At 35.3% G+C, this 27,813-nt stretch overlaps 1 protein-coding gene across 1 annotated transcript in view; it reads left to right on the forward strand.

Moving 5' to 3' along the window:
- LOC130243117 (protein kinase C alpha type-like) overlaps positions 1-27,813 on the forward strand; it is a 77,671-nt gene that overhangs the window by 37,474 nt on the left and 12,384 nt on the right. The window contains 6 exon segments of the mRNA XM_056475175.1: positions 3,451-3,562; positions 7,009-7,137; positions 12,755-12,911; positions 13,022-13,223; positions 15,698-15,880; positions 25,087-25,256. Coding sequence (XP_056331150.1) covers positions 3,451-3,562; positions 7,009-7,137; positions 12,755-12,911; positions 13,022-13,223; positions 15,698-15,880; positions 25,087-25,256 — 953 coding nt within the window.

A 27,813-nucleotide genomic window follows, 5' to 3' on the forward strand; every position in this document is an offset into this window, starting at 1 on the left:
TATGATGAGATTTTGATTCAAGATTACCGAATCAAGGCAACAAGAGTGGCTCAATGGTTAACACTGTCACCTCACAGCAAGATGGTTACTGGTTCGAGCCCCAGTTGGGTCAGTTGGTGTTTCTGTGTGGAGATTGCATGTTATCCCTGTGGTCATGTGGGTTTCTTCTGGGTGCTCCAGTTTTCCCCATAGTCCAAAAACAGGTGAATTGGGTAAGCTAAATTGTCCATAGTGTATGTATGTGAATGTGAGAGTGTATGCCACAACCACAACCATATCATCCTGCAGCCCAAGAGTGACTACTCACTGAAGCTAAGCAGTGCTGAGCTTGGTCAGTAACTGGATGGGAGACCACATGAGAAATCTAGGTTGCTGTTGGAGGTTGTGTTAATGAGACCAGCAGGGGGTGTTCAACCTGCGATCTATGTGAGTCCTAATGCCCCAGTATAGTGATAAATGTGCTATTTAAATGCACATTACTTACTTATTTATGGGTGTTTCCCAGTACTGGGTTGTGGCTGGAAGGGCATCCGCTGTGTAAAACATATGCTGAATAAGTTGGCGGTTCATTTTACTGTGGCGACACCTGATGAATAAAGGAACTAAGCCAAAAGAAACTGAACGAATGAATTCCCAAATCAAACATTAGTGGATTAACTTGCATAAATTATTTGACCATTCACTTCAAGAATGTGCACTAGCAAAATAAGCATTGTACATTTTGAGTTCACACAGAGTGTGTGAAGCAGTATTTGTGTGTCACACACTGAGCGCTTGAAATCAGTCACTTGTTAGGACGCTGTTCTAAAAGACAGCTATAGTCTGCAGAAACTGAGGCACTTCAGTAGGCTTTGGAACAGAACTACAATCTTTCTTTCTCCTGTCTCCCTCATGATTTTTTTCCCTTTTTTTTCCCCATGAGCTGCTCTATAAAATGGTTGTAAACTTAGGTAGAGGCGCAGGGCTTGTGTGCACGCGTAGGCCGTGAAGAAGGATAGACAATGATGACCGTGCGAGGAGTCTGACAGAGAGAAGAGAAGTGGAGAGGAAGATTGTCAGAGGATGAAGAGAAGCAGTAGGCAGAGAGAGAGAAACCAGGCCTGTGCATTTAGGAGGATTCAGTTTTCACAGCTGAGCTCAACTCATATATTCATCCACCATTCATCCTCAAAATAGCCCCAGCTAATTGGCTCCCAGTGAAAAAGTCACTTCAAAATGAAGCCTTTCCTCTGGACCTTTAAACAGAGAGGGAAAAAGAGAGAGGGAAAGCAGAGATTCTGTTTGTTTGTGCATGTGCTTGCTGTGTCTGTGCTTGAAGACTGTCCTATTTATAGAGCAAAAGAACAGTACGAGAGAGTTTCTTATCTCAGATGCATCGTTTAAAGGGTTAGTTCACCCAAAAATGTCAATTCTGTCATCATTTACTTACCCTTAAGTGGTTCAAAACCCTTCTTTCTTCTGTTAAACACTACAGAAGGTATTTTAAAGAAGGCTGGAAACCTGTAACCATTGACTTCCATAGTATTTGTTTTTACGATGGAAGTCTATGGAAGTGGTTACTATGGAAGTCAGTGGTGTAAAGAAATTAGGTAAGGCAAGGCAAACTTTATTTATAGAGCACAATTTTACACAACCGTAGTTGATCCAATAAAATATTTATTGCTTTTTTTACATTAAAATCAAATATTTAAGAAAATAAAATAAAACTTGTATTAAAATATGAAATATATATGTATATATGTAATACTAAAATACAGATAAGAAATAACATATATGTGTCACTCAAAGGCAAGGGAGTAAAAATAAGTCTTTAAGTCAGATTTAAAAGCATTCAATGATGGAGAAATCCTGATGTTCAAAGAGAGACTGTTCCAGAGCCTTGGGGCCGCAACACAGAAAGCTCGATCACCTTTTGATTTGCAGCGACAGACAAAAGAAACATGGGACCTTATTGGTCTACAAACTGTATATGGCCTAATAAGTTAACTGACATTAAGCGAGGCAGAATTGTGCAATGCTTTATATGTAAAAAGAAGGATTTTAAAATCTACTCTGAATTTTATAGGAGGCCAGTGCAATGAGGCAGGGACAGGGGAGATATGATGTCTTTTCTTAGTTCCTGTTATTAATCTGGCACCTGCATTCTGAACCAACTGTAAGCGAGATAGTTTGTTATGGGGTACACCAATGTACAAGGGGTTGCAGTGGTCTAACCGAGAGGAAATTAAAGCATGGGTTACAGTTTCTAGATCTTTTTTTTTTTTACAAAGAAATGGTTTAAGTTTTGCCACCAATCCAAGTTAGAAAAAGCTGCTCTTCACAACTGCATTTACATACTTTTCCAACTGCAAAAGTGGATCAAAAATAACAGAGATTCTTGGCGTGATTGTGCAGATTAGCTCGAGTATACGCGAGCCATGATCGTTAACTGAGTTTACTTGTTGGAAAATAAAAAACGTGGACTCAGGCGAGTCACGAGAGTACAGAAACAGAGACTTCCCTAGTGGTATTCTTGCCAGAGACCATCTGCCCAGTTTGCATGGGTCAAAATTGAAAGTGTTTTTGTCACACCTATTTTCTACGCACTAACCAATGGCGTGTGAGGAAGTCGTGCGGGAAACTTTCTTTGTCTTTGAGACGCTCATATGCATAATGAGGATCCACCCTGAAGGCACGGATAAACTTTAACCCACAGTACCAAAGCATGAAAGCTGTATAAGTAATTATCATGCATTCTGCATCATGTGTTGTGAAATAAAAGATGGAGTACAACAATATTAAACACGACACTTTAAACACAAGATAAGCAGGATCTATGCATTTCTACATTATTTAACACCATAAGAGGTCTATTGGTGCATACATATAATATTTTAACTACTTTGGCTATCAGACAGAACCTATAGCTTGCAAACAAATATGTTACATACATTTTAGGAGAGAGTTTTGGGTTCTATGGGTCCATTTCAATAGTTAAGAAGGTTTGTGTGTATGTAGGGTTTCCCTCTGGTATGTCTTCGAAGACCGGGAAAGGCTGACTCTGGCCAGCATCTTGGTAGACAAGATGTCATCGAGTGATTTTACTCTCAGACTTTTTGGAGCCACGTACCATAATTGTCATACTAAGCTGGCCTAGACCCTTCTAGAAGGAAAAATGGAATTTTACCTCCAGACTATATGTTACACTAGTTGCAGGTTTTCAACTTCTTCTACAGTGTTTAACAAAATAATGAAACTCATAAAGGCTTTTTTAACCTTAAGTGAGTAGACTTGTGGGAGTACATTTTCTTTTTTAGTTGATCTATCCTTTTATTTATTTATTTTTCTAAGAAGTGGGTGTGCAGGGTGCCTTTCAGTGTTAAATTTGAATTTGCTTTAAAGTGTGATTGGACTGAGCAGTTGAATAATGAAATGACAATGCTTTGTTTTTTTTGTTTTTTCTCCTTGCAGGATCTAAAGAGCAAACACAAGTTTAAAGTGCACACGTACTCCAGTCCCACGTTCTGTGATCACTGCGGTTCACTGCTCTATGGCCTCATACATCAGGGCATGAAATGTGGCTGTGAGTCTATTTATAACGACATCAAGCTCATCTAGACCAGCAACTCAGTGTGTGGCGGCCTTGAAACTGAATAGAAATTAACTAGTGAATTTAACTTGCTGTGATATGCTTGATAATATAATATAATATAATATAATATAATATAATATAATATAATATAATATAATATAATATAATATAATATAATAAAATATAATATAATAGTCTGTAAATATACTAACATGCTTTGTATATATCCGTGGTATATGTATATTATAAATTGCACTTAAGTATATTATATTTTCACTACTTAATCAATAATAAATATATTTAAATTGTTTGTCCATAAGGCGACACGGTGGCACAGTGGGTGGCGCTCTCACCTCACAGCAAGAAGGTCGCTGGTTCGAGCCTCGGCTGGGTCAGTTGGCATTTCTGTGTGGAGCATGTTCTCCCCGCGTTCACGTGGGTTTCCTCTGGGTGCTTCAGTTTCCCCCACAAGTCCAAAAACATGCAGTACAGGTGAATTGGGTTGGCTAAATTGTTCGTAGCGTTTGTGTGTGAATGAGTGTATTGGCGGTTCATTCCGCTGTGGCGACCCCGGATTAATAAAGGGACTAAGCCGAAAAGAAAATGAATGAATGAATGAATTTTTATCCATATACAGTTTGGTTACAGCATAATCCTGGGAGTCATGCAATGATGTATATTGTTATATTTATTTATTCAAATTTCATTTAATATTAGTATAACTTTTAGTAATGTACTGTATGCCTAAATGTCTTTATCAAGCTGGATATGTTTATAATATAATATAATATAATATAATATAATATAATATAATATAATATAATATAATATAATATAATATAATATAATATAATATATTATAATATAATATAATATAATATAATATACCTACTTAAACTTTATTATTGACACACATAAGGGCCATAAGAATGCACAAACAATAAAGAGACAAAGCATATGGATAATTCCTCAAAATGTCACACATTTAAATGGCAAAATTTCTATCATTTCTAAATTATTATATAATATAATGTAGTTTTATATTATATTATATTATATTATGTTATATTATATTATATTATATTATATTATATTAAATTATATTATATTATATTATATTATATTATATTATATTATATTATATTATATTATATTATATTATATTATATTATATTATATTATATTATATTATATTATATTATATTATATTATATTAATTAATTTACCTAAATTTTGTGCTTAAGTATCAATATTAAATAAAAACATAAATATAATATTTATAAGAAAATATGAATGTCATTATTTATTATTATTCAAATGTTATTTAAATACAATTACAATAAATAATCTTTATTTGTTTTTAGCTTGAACTTTATACAGTCTCACAGTAGATCCAAATTAGCATAATACAATTATGCAGATTCCTGTTTTTTTATTTATATCAGTGTAATTATATGTGACTAACGAATGATGTTTTCCAGGCTTGTAATATATATCTCATAGTGGTTATTAGATTTAATTAATTCCCTTTAACTCTGGTTTAATCCATGTAATAACAACCATGTCATCTAATATAATTTGCATGATATGACACACTTCCAGAAAATAATAAAGCAGACTGTGGCGGCTGACAGCTCTTGCTGTTTCAGCATGTTGTCTTGTACTGCAGAGCTGCTAACAATCACACTGTTTACATTAGATCTGGAGGCTTTATCTGGCACACTGCTCTTCATAATTATTGTTTTTGGGCTGACAGGAGACTAGTATACAGTGCCCTCAACTAATATTGGCACCCGTTGTAAAAAAAAAAAATGAGCAAAGAACGCTATAAAATAATGTCTTTGTTGTTTAATCTTTTGATCTTTTAGAGATCTCTACTGTCATTGAGAACAAACTATTGCAAAAACAGCATAGTCTTATCTAAAACCCAGATATCTTTAACAATAGAACTACCAAGCTGGTCATTTTGACCTTTTTTATTTGTAGTGGAATAGCTTTGTTGAAACAAATCCTTATAACTTAAAAGAGGACCTATTTTGCCCCTTTTAACAAGATGTAAAATAAGTCTCTGATGTCTCTACAGTGTGTTTGTGAAGTTTCAACTCAGAAAACCACACATGTAATGTTTTATAACTTTTTGAAACTGCCCCTTTTAGACTTTGATCCTAATTGTGCCATTTTGGTGACTGTGACTTTCAATCCAAATGAGATTGTGCTCTTTTTCTAAAGAGGGCAGAGCTACAAATGCCTATGTGTCAGCATAGTGGCAGATTGAAAAACAAGATTAATGCCCTATGCGAATTAAGGAGAGATAGTCATTAATGGGTGAGACTTTCTTCCTCCGATGACACCTACAAAGAGACAATGTACATCAAAATGTTTCTACTGACTGTTTTTATGCAGTGTGATTATAAAAAATAAAATTATTACAATTTTACCACTTGAAATTAGTTATATTTGCACACTGTTGCCACACAACTGTGTTTAAACCAAATTTTTACGCTTGGCAAACGAAATTAATTATGTAGACTAATGGATGTCTTTAGTGTACAACACCATTTCCTTTTCCACGAAACAGAGAAAGAGAAAGTCAAAGTCAAAGTAAAGGCCGATTGGAGTTTCTTTATCCTTGCACTGCGGATGCTATTTAACTGTTTCAGTTTTTCCACTTACAAAGTCTGCCGTGTAAATAGCAAATGCGCCATGGCGGGATGCATTCATTCATTCATTCATTTTCTTTTCAGATTCGTCCCTTTATTAATCTGGGGTCGGCACAGCAGAATTAACCGCCAACTTATCCATCATTTGTTTTATGCAGCGGATGCCCTTCCAGCTGCAACCCATCACTGGGAAACACACACACACATATTCACACACACATACACTACGGACAATTTAGCCTACCCAATTCACCTGTACCGCATGTCTTTGGACTGTGGGGGAAACCGGAGCACCCGGAGGAAACCCACAAGAATGCAGGGAAAACATGCAAACTCTACACAGAAAACCCAACTGACCCAGCCGAGGCTCGAATCAGCAACCATCTTGCTGTGAGGCGACAGCACTACCTACTGCACCACTGCGTCGCCCTGGCGGGATGCAACTGACTCATAAAGGGAATGTGAGATGAGACTCTGATTGGTTTATTCTCAAAACACTCCCATAACTCATTAAGAGAATAAGCACAACCTTGTTAGACCATGCGCCGCAGCGCAAAGCGTGTTTTTCTGTCCTTAAAATAGCAAAAGGGGAATGGTACATGCCCTTAATGCTTGGGAAATATTTTAAACAGAAAAAATGTCTTTGTTTGCAGTTACCAAGGGTGTCAATATTTGTGGAGGGCAATGTACAGTATTCATTTTTAACTTGTTCCTCTCCGAGTCTCTTTCTCTCTGTCTGTCTTTTAATTTGCTGTATGTTGTGTGTTTGTGGTTGAGGTTGTGATATGAATGTCCACAAGCGCTGTGAGAGCAGCGTCCCCAGTCTATGTGGACAAGACCACACGGAGAAAAGAGGACGCATCCGACTGAGCGTCCGTGGAGAGAAGGAGGACATTTATATTACAGGTGAGCACTCAGTCAATCATGACCATCAAAACTCATGAACACCATTAGACTTCCTGCAATAGCACAATCAGGAATTTAGAATACATTATGTTGGTCAGAAAACAAGTACATAACATATTAGTTAACATACAGTGTGCATAACTGGGTTTGATCTTTTTGATTGTATGTTTCAAAAGTGAACACCTGAAATCAGAATCAGAATCAGAAAGAGATTTATTGCCAGGTATGTTCACACATACGAGGAATTTGTTTTCGTGACAGAGCTTCTACAGTGCAACAGGATAACAGAGACAGGACAAAAAAGAGATAATAAGTATTATCTGAAACTTGCATATGGCACTTATTCACTGTTGCTCTTATAGTTGTGTAAATTGCTTCCTTGTCCTCATTTGTAAGTCACTTTGGATTAAAGCGTCTGCTAAATGACTAAATGTAAATGTAAAAGTCATATAAAAGTGTGCTGCTTCTAACATAATCCAAATTAAATTTGTTAAATAATACTTTATCAAACAAATGCTTTTTACTACACTGTAAAACAGCGATAAGTTGACTTTACTTGGAAAAAAAGCAAACTCATTGCCTTATAATTATTAAGTAAACAAATGTGCATTATTATAAAAAATTAGGTCAGTGCGTTTACTGACATTTTAAAGTAAAATCAACTTGTTGATTTTAAGGCAACAAATTTACTTACGTTTTTAAAGTAACTAATCACTTTTATAGTGGAACTAATTTTAATTACCAAAAAAGCATGTTTACCACATTACTTGCTACATTCTACTGAGATACTACTAACATTTGAGGGAAATGCGTTTGTTATTGAACAGTGAGCAAAACTAACTGGAACTACCTGTGCATTGAACGATTCTATTGCACACCTTCCAGCCAATCAGAATCAAGAAATTTAACAGACCATGGAATAACTTAATTGAAATCTGTAGTCAATTACTCACAAACAAACTGGTGTGATAAAGTAGTTTGAACATTTTACTGTAATTTGTCATTTATTTACCCCAAGGCAAATGAATTAAAGGTCACAATCGCAGAAAACGTTACCTTCGCATTGCAAAATAAATATCTGTCTAAAATAAAACAGGCCTTGTTTTATGACCTGTTCATAGAAACTACTAAGTAATGTTTATTAAAGAGCTTCTTTATACCCCATTGAAGACTACTCCTTACTGCTGAGTGAATTCGCTGTTGATGGAATCCTACATGGAGATTTGCGTTATTTTGGCACAGCCCGGCTTTCCTCCAACAGAGGGAAATGTGTGCATACAGCATCATCAATACATGAGAAAGAGCTAATTATACACACTCCGTCTGCTGTATTACAATGCATTCGCTGCGCTGTGTCAACTTAACTAAGCCTGTGGCTCTTAGATCTGCACCACCATAAAGAAGCTAATGAGTAGTGAGAAGACTACTAATGCTGTGCAGAGAATGAGAGCGTTTAAACATGCACTGACGGGTCAGTTTAACAATGCAGCGCAACACTGTATTCACTGTACAATGACATATAGGGCTGCAGATATGCATTAAAGTGGTTTTATTTCATTAGATGTTGATGGAAAAGCTGTTATGTATAAACTAGGGATGTCCAGATCCGATCACGTGATCAGAAATAGGGTCGGATCACGCAGTTTCAGACTCAGTCGGAATCTAACGTTACCTCCCAATCAGGACAAAAAAAAATATTATATAGTTGAAGTCTGAATTATTAGACCCCCTTTAAATTTATTTTTCTTTTTTTATTATTTCCCAAATTATGTTTAACAGAGCAAGGGAATGTCTGACAATATTTTTTTTTCTGGAGAAAGTCTTATTTGTTTCATTTCGGCTAGAACAAAAGCAGTTTTAAATTTTTTATGAACCATTTTAAGGTGAAAATTATTAGCCCATTTAAACTAATTTTTATTAAAACTATTATGTTTAGAAATGTGTTGAAAAAAATCTTCTCTCCGTTAAACAGAAATTGCGGAAAAAAATAAATAAACGGGGCTAATAATTCTGACTTCAACTGTGTGTGTATATATATATATATATATATATATATATATATTCTCATTCTTTTTTTAACACATCTGTAGTTGTAAAGTTGATGACGACAACATTGCCATTGCCTACATTGCCATTGCCAACATTGTGAGATATGTAAACTTGGCATTGCAAGAGGTGGAAAGAAAAAGCTACTTTTAACACAACAAACCTGATAAGAAACCTCAAAAACAAATGTTGAACCTCGATTTGAAATGCCGTCTCGCCACTATTTCACAGAGAAAGCTCTGCTAGCCTTTTATAAGAAAATTTCTGACAAACTACTTGTGCTGTTATAAGATGTAGCCCATGTTTCATTCACCACAAACATATGGAGTTCGTTTGTAGCTCCTATGTCTCTACAAAGCCTTACCGCACAATGGATTGACTCAATCCTGATCTGTCTCTTCGCTCTTCTTTATTCTTTTTTTATGTATTATAGAAGTATCGGATCGGGTTTCAGTATCGGTAGATACACAAAATCAATTGAGGGCAAAAAACCTGATCGGGACATCCCTAGTATAAACTAAATAGATGTGAATAACACATTACTTTAATCAGTTTTGTTATGGGGGAAAATTGTTAAGTAACAGTTTCGTAATTTGTGGTTCACTAGTGTTTTCCATTTATTTACTTTCATGAATTCTATTATGATACCTTGATCTCTGCTCTGTTAACTGTCAACTCAACAGTCTAACAAAGTGACTTTTTTTTTACGTTTTAGTAGTTTGAAATAATATAATGTATAAGAAATAATATATATATATATATATATATATATATATATATATATATATATATATATATATATATATATATATATATATATATATATATATATATATATATAAAGTAAGCCTGTAAAATAACAGAAAATGTTCTGCCAGTTTATTACAAGGTTTTTGCACCATTTTATTTACATAAACATAGACAAAATATACATTATAATTATTAAAAATGTCATTACAATACACTTTTTAAGGTCCCACAATGCAGTTCAAAAGCATACATAAACAAGAAAAACATGAATCACAAAATATGGAAAACTGATCCTTTACAGATGATTTTTTACAATGTACAGAATACCCCGCCCACAGTACTGTGTAAGTCATATTACATAAAGATGATTTGTGATGAGCAGTAGCCGAACAACTCACTGCATGTGTCTATAAAATGCACTTACAGTATATGCTTCTGAAATGTAAGATATTGAGACAAAACTGCACTATATGAATTATTTTGTTTGTTTGTTTCATATCTGTAGCAATATCACATATCCTAATTTTGGTTCTTGCAACACATGTCAAAAAAGTTGGAACAGTAAAGCATTTACCACTTTGTAATGTTGCTATTACATTTTACAACACTGAAAAAACATTTAGGAACTGAAAACACCAAATGAGGAAGTGTTTAGGTGTAATTTAGTCCCATTCTTCCTGCAAACAGGTCTTAAGGTGGGCAACAGTATGCACTCTTCGTTGACATATTTTGTGCTTCAAACTGCACCACGCATTCTCTATTTGAGACAGGTCAGGACTGCAGGCAGGCCAGTCAAGTACCTGTATCCTCTTCCTTCACAGCCAGGACTTTGTAATGTGTACAGAATGTGGTTTTTCACTGTCTTGAAATTATGCATATAAATATGCGTCCCTGGAAAAGAAGGCAGCATATTGTGCTCCAAAATCTCTAAGTACTTTTTTGCATTATTGGTGCCATCACAGAAGTGCAAGTTACCTTTGCCAAGGCCACTGAAATGAGGAACACTGGCATTTGGACTTGTTGCTGATAACAGTCCTGATGATCTTTATCTTCTCTGGTCTGGAAGCACACAGCATCCATTTCTCCCTAAAAATACCTGAAATACTGATTCATCTGACCACAGTACACTTTTCACTGTGTAATAGTCCATCCCAGATGCCACCAACCTATAAAATTTGACAACGCTTCTGGACACTGGTAACATAGGTCTTCCTTTTGGCACAGTAGCTTTAACTAGCATTTGTGGATGTAACTACATATTGTGGTACTTGACAAAGGTTTGCCAAAGTAGTCCTGAGCTTGTTTGGTGCTTATAGATGAATGACAATTCTTGATGTTCAGTTTAGGCTTGCACCCTTGTCCTTTATGTATGGAAATTCCTCCAGATTTCTTGAATCTTTTTGTTATGTTATGCACTGTTGAAGGTGAATTATCTAAATGTCTTCGTATTTTTCTTTGAGGAACATTGTTTTTTTAAATGTTTCATTAATTTGTATTTGTTGGCAAACTGGCAATCCTAGACCTTTCTTAAGCTGCGGTCACACTGGGCTTTGTGTGTGCGAAATTCTGTCGTACTGCGCTGCGAAAAGGGGCGGGATTAAACAAAATGTTTAGACATTAAAAAGCGAGCAATTGCTCCATGTTTTAAATTTCTTTCCAGAGAGGTCATGTTTTGATCCTCGATTGGTCTCACGCAGTCAAGTGATGCGATTTCACAGGTCAGAGTTCACCAAGCTTGAACTTTGCACCACAGCAACCTGCGGAACTTGACGCATGACCTTGCGTTTCCGGTCTGACGCATTCACGTGCGTATGAATGGAAGTCCATGGGAAGAAAAGCCAAGTGTGACCGCAGGTTTAGATGCTGCTTTTGTACCAAATCATAATTACAATCACCTGTTGGCATCACCCGTTTTAAATTACATCATTATTTAACCAATTTACCTCATTACTAGCCAAAAATTGCTCTGGTTTTTATTTATTTTTTTAATGTGTTACAGGTCTTATTGACAGGAAGGGATGTATATTTACAAATAAAATGAAGTTAAATAAACAAAACATAAAATATGTTGTGCTCATATTTTCTGCAATCAAATACAAGTCAAAGTAAATTTGGAAATCACTACTTTGATTTTATTTATTTGCATTTTCCATTCTGTCCCAACCTTTTCTGATTTGGGGTTAAATTTCTGAATGGCAGAAGTGTGAATGTAATATTGATTTTACACCTTTTGAACTTTTAATGTGTTTAAAAGATAGCTTTTTATTCTAAGACTGTAAGATAAATGGTATGATACAGTTAAGATCAGAAAATAATGGCAGGATATAAAACTTAGAAAATCTATAAGACATTTACTCTAGATGGATAAAAATATGTTCAGTATTATTACTGTTGTGAAGATTATTTATGAGATAATACAACTCATTGTAACATTGTTTATAAGGCGTTATGCATGCATTATAATACTTTAAGAGTATCAATAATGTATTACGATTGGAAACTTTATAGAAAGTCTTATCATGACTTAAAATTTTCTTTTAGAGTTTTAATCTCTCAGTCATCTTCAAAATGTTATTAACTTGCAATTCATTCATGACTGTTATCGTAAGCTATTATATTAGATAAGCTCCAGATTTGACTTCAGTACTGACTAATCTAATGTATATGCACAAATATGATATTTGTTGGCTTCCTCTTAAAAATATGAATTTAAAAGAGGGGTGTACTTATATATATATGTAAATACGCTGTAAATACGCAGTTTAACAATTTTAATTGATTGATTTCGCTATATAAACTCAGTTTTAAATCCATATTTCAGTGCATGAAGCGCTTAACCTGATACCCATGGACCCTAACGGCCTGTCGGACCCTTATGTGAAGCTCAAACTCATCCCTGATCCAAAAAGCCACAGCAAACAGAAAACCAAAACCATCCGTTCCACACTCAACCCCATCTGGAACGAGAGCTTTACCTTGTGAGTTTTTATTTGTAAATGGTTGACGAGGTGTTGCTATGCTGCCTGTGATCAAATGTGAGGTTACTCTGTGTTTATTTATTTATATATATGTGTGTGTGTGTGTGTAGTTCAGTCCGGGGCAGACAATGGGACAGGCGTTTGTCTGTAGAGGTTTGGGACTGGGACAGAACCTCACGCAATGACTTCATGGGTGCTCTGTCATTCGGGGTTAGTGAGATATTCAGACGGTCTGTCAGCGGCTGGTACAAACTGCTCAACCAGGATGAGGGAGAATATTATAACATCCCTGTGCCTGATCCAGACCTGCAGGTACTCCTCTATCTATCTATCTATCTATCTATCTATCTATCTATCTATCTATCTATCTATCTATCTATCTATCTATCTATCTATCTATCTATCTATCTATCTATCTATCTGTCTGTCTGTCTGTCTGTCTGTCTGTCTATCTGTCTATCTGTCTGTCTGTCTGTCTTTGAAAAGTTTAATTTATGTGTTTGTGTTTTAGAGTGTTTTTTCATATATTTTTTATTATCTTGTTTGTTTCAATTATTTATCTATTTATTCACTCATTTATTAATTCATTCGTTTTCTTTTCAGCTTAGTCCCTTTATTAATCTGGGGTTGCCACAGCGGAATGAACCGCCAATTTATCCAGCACATTTTTACGCAGTGGATGCCCTTCCAGCTGCAACCCTTCTCTGGGAAACATCCACACACACTCATTCACACTCATACACTATGGACAATTTAGCTTACCCAATTCACCTGTACCGCATGTCTTTGGACTGTGGGGGAAACCGGAGCACTCGGAGGAAACCCACACGAACGCAGGGAGAACATGCAAACTCCACACAGAAATGCCAACTGACCCAGCCGAGGCTTGAACTAGCGACGTTCTTGCTGTGAGCCGACAACACTACCTGCTGCACCACTGTGCCGCCCTAATTTGTTTCTTTTATTTATTTATTAGCTTGTTCATTGAATTTATTTTTATTAGTTTATTTATTCACTTATTTATTTATTTGTTTGATTTTTTATTTATTTATTTGCTAGTTTTATTTATTTATTTAGTCGCTTATTTATTTTAGTTTTATATTTATTTATTTTTGTATTTGCAACTTTTATCTATTTATGTAATTATTTATTTATTTATTAGCTTGTTTGTTTAATTTATTTATTCATTCATTCATTCATTTTCTTTTCGGCTTAGTCCCTTTATTAATCTGTGGTAGCCACAGCGAAATGAACCGCTAACCTAACCGCTAACTTATCCAGCACATGTTTTACGCAATGGATGCCCTTCCAGCTGCAACCCATCTCTGGGAAACATCCATCCACACTCGTACACTACGGACAATTAAGCTTACACAATTCCCCAGTACCGCATGTCTTTGGACTTGTGGGGAACCCGGAGGAAACCCACGCGAACATGGGAAGAACATGCAAACTCCACACAGAAACGCCAACTGACCCAGCAGAGGCTCGAACCAGTGACCTTCTTGCTGTGGGGCAAACGTGCTACCCACTGCACCACTGTGCAGCCCTATTTATTTATTTATGGTTTATTTTTTATTTGCTAGTTTATTTATTTATTTACAGGTTTGCTAGTTTCTTTGTTTTATTTATTTATTTATTTATTAGCCTGTTTGTTTCAATTAATTATTTGTTTATTTATTCACTTATTTATTTTTGTTTGATTTATTTATTTATTTATTAGCTTGTTTCTTTCTTTCATTTATTTATTTATATATTCATTTATTCACTTTATTCATTTATTTATTTATTGAAATTTACACAAATTACAGTATAAATATAGGTTAGGGGAACTTTTCATGTGTCCTCATAAATCAAAAAGCTTACATTAATTATATTATATTATCAGATCGTGAACTCTTTTGAGACTATAACTATAAAACATAATAACAGATCTGTGTTTGTGTGCATTCATGCATGTTTATGAGTGTTTACAACGTTTCTGAACTAGAAAGGAATGGTCGCGGTGATTCCCAGCGTCAGTCAGGCCTAAGGACACACCGCTTTGTACATTTTGTACAATATGTCTCTCTTATCATGTTTCAATTCATAGAGCTCTCTGCTAAAGAGTTGATCTGAGTCAGGTATGTTTTATGATGAAGGTCTACAGTACAAAATGTGCAGACTGTTGGTAGTGTCTACGTTTAGTGTTTTGCAATTATGCGATTGGTGACTTGTAGCTTTGTAAGCCATACTTTTATCCAAGTATAGCTTTCAGGTACTCTTTACACCTCTGACATCAATCCATTTTTCACTATACTGTACCAACACCCTTCATTTCCTACAGCGCTATAAGCACTAGATGTTGCAGACAGCAACTTTATGCACTAAAGTTGGCGATGGCAGTTGAAAAGTTGTTTGCCGACATTTTCAAGTGACTACCCATGAAGCATCAGCATTGTGCCCTTGAGCAAAGCTCTTTACTTCAGTTTGCTCCAGGGGAGATTATCCCTGTAATTGGTGTTCTGTAAGTCACTCTAGATAAAACTGTCAGCGTGCTATATTCAGCTCCGAGAGTGCAATAAAAGCCTCCTGAGGTCAGCGAATAAACACATTCAGCAAAAATCAAATGTTCTTTCCGACAACATGCAGGCGCAAACAGACACATTCTGATGATGTCATCTGAGTCTGACCATCACCAATTTGTCACTTTCACAGCACATCCACAGGAGGGCACTGCATGTCTTTACTGAAACAAGCTCTTCTTGTTTTTTTTTTTTTTGTTGTCACTCTCCTTATTTGTGAAGGTACCAGAAGAGATTCTGATGCCCTCCATTCCTCCTACTCCTTCTCCTGTGACGACGCCTGTTGCTGCTGTGACCCCACCGGCTCTAAGCCTGACTCCTGCTGTACTGCACACGGGTAAAGGCCACACGGGGCTGCATGATTTCAACTTCCTCATGGTCCTGGGAAAAGGGAGTTTTGGCAAGGTGCATGAAATTACACTTTTTTCCACATACTGTACATATATGACCATAGACCACAAAACCTTGAAAGGCTTTTAATTGCATGAGTATATTTGTAGGAATAGCTGAATAAAACTGTATGAGTCAAAATTATGGATTTTACATTAATCAAAAAACATTATAATATTAAGAAAATATCATACTCCATGACAAGATTTGTTCAGTTTTCTACTGTAAATAAATCAAAATGTAATTTTTGATTAATAATATGTATTGCTAAGAACTTAGAAGAAAGGTGATTTCTCAATATTACTTTCTCAATATTTAGATTATTTATTTACTTTTTTTTTTTTTTCATATTCCAGATTTTCAAATAGTTGTGTCTCGGCCAAATATTGTCATACATATTCAATGGAAAGCTTATTTATTCTGCTTTCAGATGGTGTATGACTGTCAATTTCCTAAAATATTCAGGGTCACATATATGACATATCATATAGCATGCCTGTCATATACAGTGGGTGCAAAAAGACATACACTACCTGACAAATATCTTCTCACCTATATTCTAGTTTTAGGAATAACAGATGTTAACTTGACTTTTAGTTGATCATTTGGTATCAGAAGTGGCTTATATGAAAGGAAAAGGCCTCTAGATAATGCTTATTTTACCAAAATTAAATATGATCATGTCTTGATTTTTAATTATTTAATTAGGACAGTAAGGTCTGATTTTGCTTAGACAAAAGTCTTGTCACTTAACAGAAATAATGTACAGTATAGAATATAAAGTTATGGTGCAGTGGAAAAAGAAATAGAGCCTCCTCCATCTTACGCCAGACATGCTCAACAATGTTCATATCTGGTGACTGGGCTGGCCAATCCTGGAGTTCCTTGACCTGTTTTGCTTTCAGGAACTTTGATGTGGAGGCTAAAGTTTAAAAAGGAGCGCTATCCTGCTGAAGAATTTGCCCTCCCCTGTAGATTGTAATGTAATGGGCAGCACAAATATCTTGTTACCTCAGGCTGTTGATGTTGCCATCCACTCTGTGGTAACTCATGCACGCCCCCATACTGAATGTAACCCCAAACCATGATTGTTCCTACCGAACTTGACTGATTTCAATGAGAATCTTGGCTCCATGTGGGTTCCAATGGGTGTTCTGCAGTTTTGGGATGATTGGGATGCAGGTCAACAGATGATTAATCAATAAAAATCTAGCTTCTGCCACTTATTCAAATGATCTACTAGAAGTCAAGTTATTATTTGTTGCCCTTACAACCGGAGTCAACGACAAGAATGTTGTTTTTTTATCTTAAATATTAAAGACTTTCAAAAATGGGTTCTAACAAGTGAAAATTGAGTTTTTTCTTTAAATGAAGCAAGAATCTTGTTTTTGTTTTAAAATAATTTTGCTTACCCCATTGGTTGATTATTTTGCTTGTTTTAAGGAAAATTCACTTAACTTTGACTTATTATTTCTGAAAACACAACAGTGCTTTTTTTTACTTGTCTTGAAAAATCTTTGGATTAGACACAAGACAAAAACTCTAAGAAAATAAATTTTTTGGAGTTTACACAATGGGCCCATAGGGCCATATAATGCTTAATCCTGGTAATAAGCACGATTTTAAACATTTTGAGATATTAGAAAACAAGCCAATCCTTTTATGTAAAATGAACAGTGCGTGCCTTTACAAAATTAAATGAACACTAAATTCTAATTCATGTAACTTTTTCATTTCAACCTTTTCACTCTGATTGACTCGTGGACCCTGCTGTTTGTGTAATAACTAATTCCATTTCTTTCCTGGTTGCCAAAGAAACAAAAATCGTTCAAGCAAACTCTCTGTCGTCTGAGAGTCTGACAGCACTCTCTCAGACCACCTACTCGCTTCACTGATGCATATTGAACAGCAAAGTGGCAAGCACTGACTGTAATCAACAAGTTTCAGTCACTTTGGCAGGCTTAATTATTATATATGTCAGCAAATTATGTTTACAAAGTATTAGGTCGATACAATGAATGTATTTAAGGATGAAATTACGACTCCGTTTGGCAGATTCCCATTTATCAAACTAGCTTCTAACATATGAAAAATCATGCCACGATTAGAATGATATTCAAATTATTCAGATGATGGTTAATCTGTTATGTCTATTAATCTCACATTGAATTTATCACTTCATCATCACAAGTCTTTACTTTTTAACAAAATTATTCATTATCATGACTCCATCAAGCGAGGCTAGCTATTGTAGCATATTAGCTTAGAATAACTTTTTTGTTTTTGCTCAAAACTCACTTAATAACATCAGTAGAGCATTTTAAATAACATTCTGTGATCCCATGTAGCTTCTTATCATGAAGTAAGGTAGGAAATGTATTATTTATTATAGTTTTCTGCACTGTGGCAGTTCATTCTGCTGATAAAGGGTTTACTTCCCTGATAAAGAAGTAAAACGGGTATGTTGGTTAGCACCCAGCTTGTGGTGGAAAAGATTGTTGCATTCTGTGCAGCAAATCACATTGGTCTTGACCTATAAGATCATGGGCCGAGACCTACATCCAGACAAAGATATACAATTGAGTGTTTTCATGGCAGGTCATTGATTGGCCATATTGGAGAGCAGAATGTAAACAATGCCACTGAACTGACCTGTGACTTTTGGGCTGTACTAATCGGTCAGATAGGGCAAAAAACATACAATAGGCTGCCAAAAGTTACAGTAAATGTCCAAGGAACAAAAGGTGTTTGTGGCTGGCCAAACTATACCAGAATTTCAAGAGTAAAAATCTTGATAATATTCATGTTTGTTCTTATCATTTCCAGTCAAGCATATGAAATATTATATGTGTCTTTTAGGGTCTATTAAATTCTGATTGCCAGAAGCATATCACCATTTCCTGCTTGCTAAGTCTGCTCTATGAGGTTTAGCCAGCTTGATCTCAAAATGAGATGTAGCTACTGTATGTATTATTTAGAAAAGTGGCTAATTTGTACAAATTCAAACGGTTTTATCTTTAAAAACGCATGTTATTTTGAAAAGAAAAATACCCCCATAGTTGCCACGAATATGGGTAGCTGATAAAGTGCAAACCCTCTATAAAGTTAGCCACAAAAGTAACTGTCCATAGACTTTCATCAGACTTTATTTCTGTATCTGATGTAAATAAAATAGTCATCACGGTGCATTGACAATGTTATCCAAAAACAATCTGATATTTTACATTAGAGCACAAAAATTCTTCTATTAAAATTTATCATTTGTAAATTTGTTTATTTTTATATAATTTTTGTAATACATATTTGTCTTAATGCAAGCATTCACATATATGTACTGTATCTTAATTTTTTAACCTGCTCAAAGAAAACACTCTTTTTGAACATATCAAACAAAACTCAAGTACATGCACAGAACAACATGAGCATTTAAAGCAAATAAACAAATGTAAATACTATCCCGCTTGCTTTTTGAGCGTTGTTGAGGGAGTTCTTAAACGCCTGTGATTGATCACGCGCTCAACAGAAAAGGCTGCGATTGGCTCTAATGGTCAGAACGGCTCTGGTGCTATTCAGCAAAAGTGACATGGACACCGATGTTAAATGACCACGACGATCAGCTGATTCATTATACGGCGACGCAGAGGAGAAAACTCGCTCTGCAGACACACTCATGTCTGAATCTAAAAGTAATATTATTTTTGTAACAGCCAAGAGAGGAGATAAAACGTTACCTCACGATCACGCCAGCAGGTCAAAGGGGCCACAGAGAGTGAGAGAGAGTTTACAGCTTTTATTTTTTCCTATCTGGGTGCTGATGTACCTCCCCATCAGTGAAACATGGTCCAGCAAACTCACAAGCAGTGAATTGTTCACAGTTACAAGCTTTTTAAGTAGTTGGAGCATTTTAATAACTTGCGGTCTCCTCCCTTGTCATAGTAAGCTACTGCCATATAACGCTGATGATAAATAACGTCAGTACATAATAACCGGTTATGATTATTACTGAACCGATACCAAATTGTTCGCATCTGCATCGAAGATACAATTAATTTTGACACCCCTAGTATACATATATATTGACGTGTCTGGATTTGTGTAGTAAATTACGGTACTGCAAGTACTTGTTATTTTTTGCAAATATTTATACATTTCTTTTACGATAAAAAATGATTAATTGATTGATTGATATTGAAAAATTTATATGGTTAAACTGCAGATTCAAAAACAGTCAAAAACTGATCAAAATAGCAGAGATCAAGGTCTTAATTATGTATAAACATAACTGTACATAAACATAAAACACCAGTGAATCACAAAGTACTGTTAATTATTATCAACAGAAATTGTTAATTAACAGTTTTTTGTTTTTTTTAGAACGAGACTAACTAACGAGACCCAGATATAGACTGCAACAGCATTAATATGATTTCAAAAAGTCTTGAGATCAGTATCCAAGATCAAAACTCTAACTTTGGATTCAAGTAGGCGACGTGGTTTTGGGACAGAACAGGCTGCAAAGCATATCGGATTTTTATTCCGAAAGTCAGGCTACATGGGACTGCACTCACCCATCAACAAGCACATCTACTTCATGCTCCCTGTAGATGCAATAAGGAGTGCGAAGGGTACGGTGTCCTTGGAACTGAATTAGGCCCTTGTCTCATTCGTTCCTGGGCTGTTGCTGCTAATTCAGGCAGAAGGGGGAAACGTTAAAGCTTTTCTGGTCCCAGCTGCGAGAGGAGGGGGCTGATTTCCCTATCTAAAATGTGCAGCTGTGGCTCTTCTTCAGCTCCTCTAGGAGGCAGAAGCTGTGACTCCAGGCCTACGGAGACGCACACCTTATTCACCTTAAAATAGCTGGAGATACACAGGCACACGGTCATTTCATGATTAGGTCAATCCGGTTATGTGATAAATAAAGTGCAACTTGTGTAAGAAACGACCAGTTGGGTTGCATGTCCATGTGAAGCTCTGGGAATGTTGGACTGTTTTGGAGCGAATGCCTCGTTTTGGTGTTTCTGTGCTGAACAGAATCTAAATTTTGTTTTCATGTGTCTATGCTGAGCGCACAAGTGAAGGACTTTGAGCTGTTTGATCCCTGAGGAGGAATAACATGGAGAGAAAGTGTGTGCGTGTGTGCTTGTGTGTGTACTGTTCAGTAAGCGCACTTTTATTTAAGTGTGGAAGAATGTGTGATGTTTGCTTGTAATTGTGGTTGGTTCTTATGTTTACTGTACAGATGAAGTCACAATCATTATCTTGTTTTATTGTCCAAAATTTTCCCAAGTGTTGTTTAATGTAGAGTAGAATTTTTTTGTTTACATTTTTAAACATGATAGTTTGCATTCACCGGCCACTTTATTAGGTACACCTTACTAGTACCAGGCCCGACCCGCTTTTGCCTTAAGAAATCCCTTAAACCTTCGTGGCATAGAGCCAACAATTTACTGGAAATATTCTTCAGAGATTTTGGTCCATATTGACATTATAGCATCACGCAGTTGCTGCAGATTTGTTGGCTGCACATTCATGATGCGAATCTCCCATTTCACCACATCCCAAAGGTGCTCTATTGGATTGAGCTCTGGTCACTGTGGAGGCCATTTGAGTACAGTGAACTCACTGCCATGTTTAAGAAACCTGTGCAAATTGTAGCATCAGTTTCCTGTTCTTAGCTGACAAGAATGGCACCCGGTGTGGTCTTTTGCTGCTGTAGCCCCATCGGCCTTAAAGGTTCAACATGTTGTGTGTTCATATATGCTCTTCTGCATACTTCTGTTGTAACGAGTGGCTATTTGAGTTACTGTTGCCTTTCTATCAGCTGGAACCAGTCTGGCCATTCTCCTCTGACCACTGGCATCAACAAGGCATTTGTCCCCACAGAACTGCCGCTCACTGGATATTTTCTCTTTTTCAGACCATTCTCTGTAAACCCTAGAGATGGTTGTGCGTGAAAATCCCAGCAGATCAGCAGTTTCTGAAATACTCAGACCAGCCCATCTGGCATCAACAACCACTACGTTTAAAGTCACTTAAATCACATTTCTTCCCCATTCTGATGCTCGGTTTTAACTGCAGCAGATCGTCTTGACCATGTCTACATGTCTAAATGCTGGTAGTTGCTGCTATGTGATTGGCTGATTAGAGATTTGCACAAACGAGCAGTGTACCTAATAAAGTGGCCGGTGAGTGTATTTTCTAATAGCTAATTCCTTTGCCATGATGCCAGTAAATATTTTATTCTGGTTATTTTGTAAGATACTATTCAGATTAAAGTGCTTTATTTAAGTTTAAGGGCTTCACTTAATTAGGTAAGATAGGACAAGCAAGTTATTGGACGATTAGTGGTTTGCTCTGTATCAAATATACACATATTTCTTGAGGGTACTAATATTGACCTCAAAATGTGGCTAAAAAATAGTAAAGATTTATATTCCTGCCAAACTAAAAGAAATAAGACTTTCTCCAGAAGACAAAATGTTATAGGAAATACTGGGCAAATTTCCTTCCTCAGTTAAACATCACTTGGGAAATATTTGAAAAAGAATAAAAAATTCACAGGAGGGCTAATCAATTTGCCCTCATCTGTATAAGATCATTTTAAAAAAGATGATGGTGTGTGCACGCGTGTTTCTGGTGTGTGTTCATTTGTGTGTGTGTGCTCTCTCAAGATATTTGGTTATATAAGAGTCCAGGGTTATACTCAGTAGACAGCACATCCTCCAGGGCGCAGAACCGTGCTAAAGAAAGGATAGAAATGAGGGAAGAGATTAAAGTGAAGAGCAGAAGAGAGAGACCTGGGACTCAGAGATAGAAAACTGACACACAGCAAGAGGGAGAAAAGAGAACATGATCTCATGAGTACACAATATGAAAGAATTTCTGTTCTTTGTATATTTAGATATGTGGATTGTTGGTGTGATGTTGCATATTCACTGTCACACAAAAAATGTATATAATTAGTATTGACATCATTTAAAATGCAGTAAATGCTTAAACATTTCTTTGTCTTCCATTGACCTCTTGTTATAAAAACTGTCCTTTATATGGTATGACTGTCTCAAGCGTAGTTAATAAATTACAGCTCTTATAAATTAAAAAGAAAATCTTAAAATAATTAACAAATACCCCAGGCCTGATTTTACAACATATCATCCACACAGTACTGTATATATTTTTTTTAAACTTAGGGAATTACTGTACACAGAAAACATTAATTAGTTGAAGGATTTCATTGAAGATCATGTGACATATTTAAATTTTTGTAAACGCTATAAAATTGTTACATTTTGTTGTCTTTTGATGTGACACATTAATTTATTGAAACTCTCCAGCAAAAATATTATTCATAATTTAAAAAAAGAGTTGTTTTTCTTTTTTACGGTACAGTTTTTAGAGTATTTATGGTACAATTCAGTAAAAATTAAAATAAAATGTAAAAAAACTGAAGAATTGGTTACTGACTACAAGTGACGCAAATAACCGTGCTATAAACGAACGACGTTACTAACGGTGATGTTCAGCCATAGGACTTTTCTTTCTCTGCGGTGTGTTTGTGTGTGTGTTTGGGGCTGGAGCAGGAACATAACCAACAGTGGTGATAATTGGCATGTCTGTGAATGTGGTGTAATGAGAACGTGATAATTGGCTTAGAGTATATTGTCCTTGTTTTTATATTAGAATTTTTTTATACTTAATGTTGCACTTAAGTCCAAAAGTGAAGAATTGATTGATTGTTCAAGCTACCTCACAGAAGTGCTCTGTTTGTTACAGAGTTGTTGAATGTTAAATAAGGTGAACTAAATAAAAAATAAGGAACATCTTGGATCTGTTTTTTACACCCTTCTTTATTCTTTTTTATGTATTATAGAAGTATCGGATCGGGTTTTGGTATCGGTAGATACTCTAAATCAAATGACTTGGACTCGAGGGCAAACAAAAGCTGATTGGGACATCCCTAATATTTATTTTATAGTCATTTACAAATTAGATTTTTTTTAAAGTAACGCAATAGTTACTTTCTCTGTTAATTAGTTACTTTTAGAATTATGTAACTCAGTTAATGTTTGTGTGAAGTAACTATAACTAATTACTCTTTTAAAGGAACGCACCCAATACTGCTGACCACTTACATTTTCTCAAACATCAAGCTTAAAACCACAGAAATATAACTATGACTGGTTAGTGACCCCTTATATTTTCTCAAACTTTACACTTAAAACTATATAAATATAACTACAGTGCCTCAGCATATATAAGGACACACCTCACAAATCTATCTTTTAAATTCATTTTTTAATAGGAAGCTATACAATATTATATTTGATGTACATTAGATTAGTCAGTACTGAAGCCAAATCTGGAGCTCATTAACAAAATAACTTACGATAATGGTGAAATTACGCTACGATAATATTTTAAAAAGTTACAAAAAAAATCGAAAGATGCAAAAGAATGTTTAAATTTAGATGAATTTGTAGGTTGTCCTTTTTTTTTTTTTTGCAATATTTTTCCTTGAATTTAATTGTATTATCTCTTCATTTCTAAATATGTTTGGTGACTAAATATAATTTTAATAAATATATATGTTTAATAAATATAACTTATTATATATATATATACATATATATATATATATATATATATATATATATATATATATATATATATATATATATATATATATATATATATATATATATATATATGATATATATGAATAATAATATTTTAATAAATATATATATATATATATATGTGTATATAGGTTCATTCATTTATTTTCTTTTTGACTGAGGCCCTTTATTAATCTGGGGTCACCACAGCGGCATGGACCACCAACTTATCCAGCAAATGTTTTATGCAACGGATGATCTTCCAGTTGCAACTCATCATTGGTAAACACTTAACTAGTTTAATTAGGATAACTAGCCAGGTTAGGGTAATTAGGCAAGTTATTATATAGCGATGGTTTGTTCTGTAGACTATCGAAAAAAATATTGCTTAAATTAGTGTTAAATAAAATATTGCTCAAATAAAATAGTTTTATTTGCGGCCATGTTCTCTTCTGCATGTTAAACTCACATTGAATGATGTTTCCTGCTCTGGTCTTGTGTTTGCCCAATTGATTCACTGCTGGTGGAATGTGAGCTAAAGATGATGAACTCTTAATTATTCATGTTCAAGAGGTGTTAACACAAGGTTTCCTTGTCATCCGGCAGGTCCTGTTGGCAGAAGAGAAGGGCAGTGAGCGTTTGTTTGCCATAAAGATGTTGAAGAAAGACGTGCTGTTTCAGGACGAGGACACAGAGAGCGCCATGGGTGGAGAGAGAGTGCTGGCCCTCTCGGGACGACCTCACTTCCTGACCTCGCTTTACTGCGCCTTTCAGACTGAGGTCTGTGTGATTACTGGTGTGTCTGTGAGCCTGTGTGAATGCTTCATCATTAAAGAGAGTGGGAGCTTGGATTTATACATGCATATGCACATTTGTAAACTATGAAATATAAATGGGCTGAAATGTCATTCGTCCCTTAGTGATAGAACAGATGCGCACTTCACCTTCAGGGGGATTTTTAAATCACTTTTTTGGCTTTGCACAGCTGGAACACGAGTTCTGACATTTGTTGGTCCTTCATGTCCACATGTGGCCTCCCAGGGCAGATACTGGCTGTTTTAGAAGATGGAATACAGTCATTTTTCTGTTTGTGCTGTCTGGTTGTATAATATACTGACACCTAGTGGTGTGAATGCATCAAACATCTCCCCTCACAGCTTCCAGGTACTGATGCCATTTTGCAGCTGAAAATGTTTACAATGTGTTTGCTGTTGAAAATGATGAGATTCACAGCTGACATTGGTTGTATACAGTATGTATGCATATATACAACACATTTTCTTTGGTGAGCTCTGACTACAATAACCATAGTTTTAATTTGGCAAAAGTGTGTGTAGTGAGTATGATTTTTGATTTTTGATAACTACTTTGTATCCACAGTTTTACCACAAATGTCATGGTTAATTAATTTATAGTTGGTTATAGTTAAAATACACTAATGGTTAATGTGTTTTGGCAGTGTTTAGCTAATTACCATAGTTGTTTTGGTATTATTTGTTGGCTAGAAACAGGCTAGTGATGCTAATCCCTACAGCAAGTTGTTAAGGTTCACGAAATCAACATAAATCTTCTGATATGTCTTTTGTAGAAACAGAACATGGTTATTAAATGTTTGTTATGGTTATTAAACTGAATCTTGAAAAATAAGTAGTAATCAAGTTTATTGATTCTATGAATACGGATTATAATGCAATATAATCTGAAAGAATAAACCAAAGTCATATAGTGTAGCTAGCACAGCTATAGACAACTACTGTCTAATCACCTGCTAAATAAGTTAAACAATAAAATTGATTAATACATTTTCATAACAAATTACTTGCTGGTGAGAGATTTAGTTTTGATAATCACTGATATTAATTACTTACTAAGATGTGTTATTTATAAAATAATAATGAGCAGAATGTCTGTTGTTCTTAATAAAATATAAACACCTAATGTTAATTCCTTGCCATATGTGAGTGTAAATCCTTTGAAATATTTATCAAAAGTTGTGCTCGCTTCTTTGACAAATGTAAAATGCTTTTAGTAAACTAAATTGTTTAAAAAACAAAAACTCAGATGAGATTAATGACTATGTCAGCTATGGACTAAAGCTGTTTAATCATAGTAAAAACGAGAGCATCATGGTTACTGTTCTTCTTTTGCCTCATTAAATGCTTGTTTACATTGGCCTAGATAGGGATCGGAATGTAAAATTAATTTGCCCTGAACTGAACAAGGCTGTTAGCGGTTCTGAGAGGCACGAGGAATGACAAGAACAGATTGTTGGTAGGATTTTGACTAACAGTGTTTGTAAAATGTCAGCTTGAATAATAAATGAGTAAAATAACGGAAGCTTCTGACATGCGAGTCAACCTGGAACAACTTGTGCAATAGAAAAACAGATCTGTTGATCATTTTGCCATTTCGTTTCGCCTGGAAAATTATTTGTCTAGCTAATGAATCTGGAGGGCCATTTTTGCAGTGTTAGTTGCTTCATTTTGCTTTAGAAAAATGACTTTTGCAGTGCTAATTGTCTGACCTCTTTCAGCAGTCGCGTATTGCAAAGTGGCAATCAGCCTAATGAAATACACTGGCAGCTGCAGTATTGAAAGAGAGAAAAAGAGGAGAGTTTTCCTGTGTGTGTGTGTGCTTGTTTATTGTGGTTTGCGAGGACATGGTAGTGTATAATGACATGGGCATGACCGAATGTACTCTATTGGTCGTTTATGAGTACATGTCTTGTGTCCCCGTAATTCAAAACTCTTTAAAAATCATACTTAAGTGGATCTTTTGACATCCAAACTCTGTGAAGGGGTTTAGCTGTAGGGTATAAAATGCATTACGACTCTGGAGAGTCCTTGTAAACCATAAGCGTGTCCTTGTGTCCTCGTAATTCAAAACACTTTAAAATCATACTTAACATAGTCTTTTGACATTCAAATTCTCTAAAGGGGTTTAGAGGTAGGATAAAAATTCATTTCGTCTATGGAAAGTCCTTGTAAACCATATGTGTGTCCTTGTGTCCTCGTAATTCAAAACACTTTAAAATCCTACTTAACACAGTCTTTTGACATTCAAATTCTCTAAAGGGGTTTAGGGGTAGGGTATAAAATGCATTACATCTATGGAGGGTCCTTGTAAACCATACATGTGTCCCCGTAATTCAAAATACTTAAAAATCATACTTAACAGTGTTTTGACATTCAAATTCTCTAAATGGGTTTAGGGGTAGGGTATAAAATGTATTACATCTATGGAGAGCCCTTGTAAACAATACATGTGTCCTTGTGTCCTCATAATTCAAAACACTATAAAATCATACTTAACAGGGTCTTTTAACATTCAAAT

The sequence above is a fragment of the Danio aesculapii genome, chromosome 16 (assembly GCF_903798145.1).
Source record: "Danio aesculapii chromosome 16, fDanAes4.1, whole genome shotgun sequence".
Taxonomy (NCBI): domain Eukaryota; kingdom Metazoa; phylum Chordata; class Actinopteri; order Cypriniformes; family Danionidae; genus Danio; species Danio aesculapii.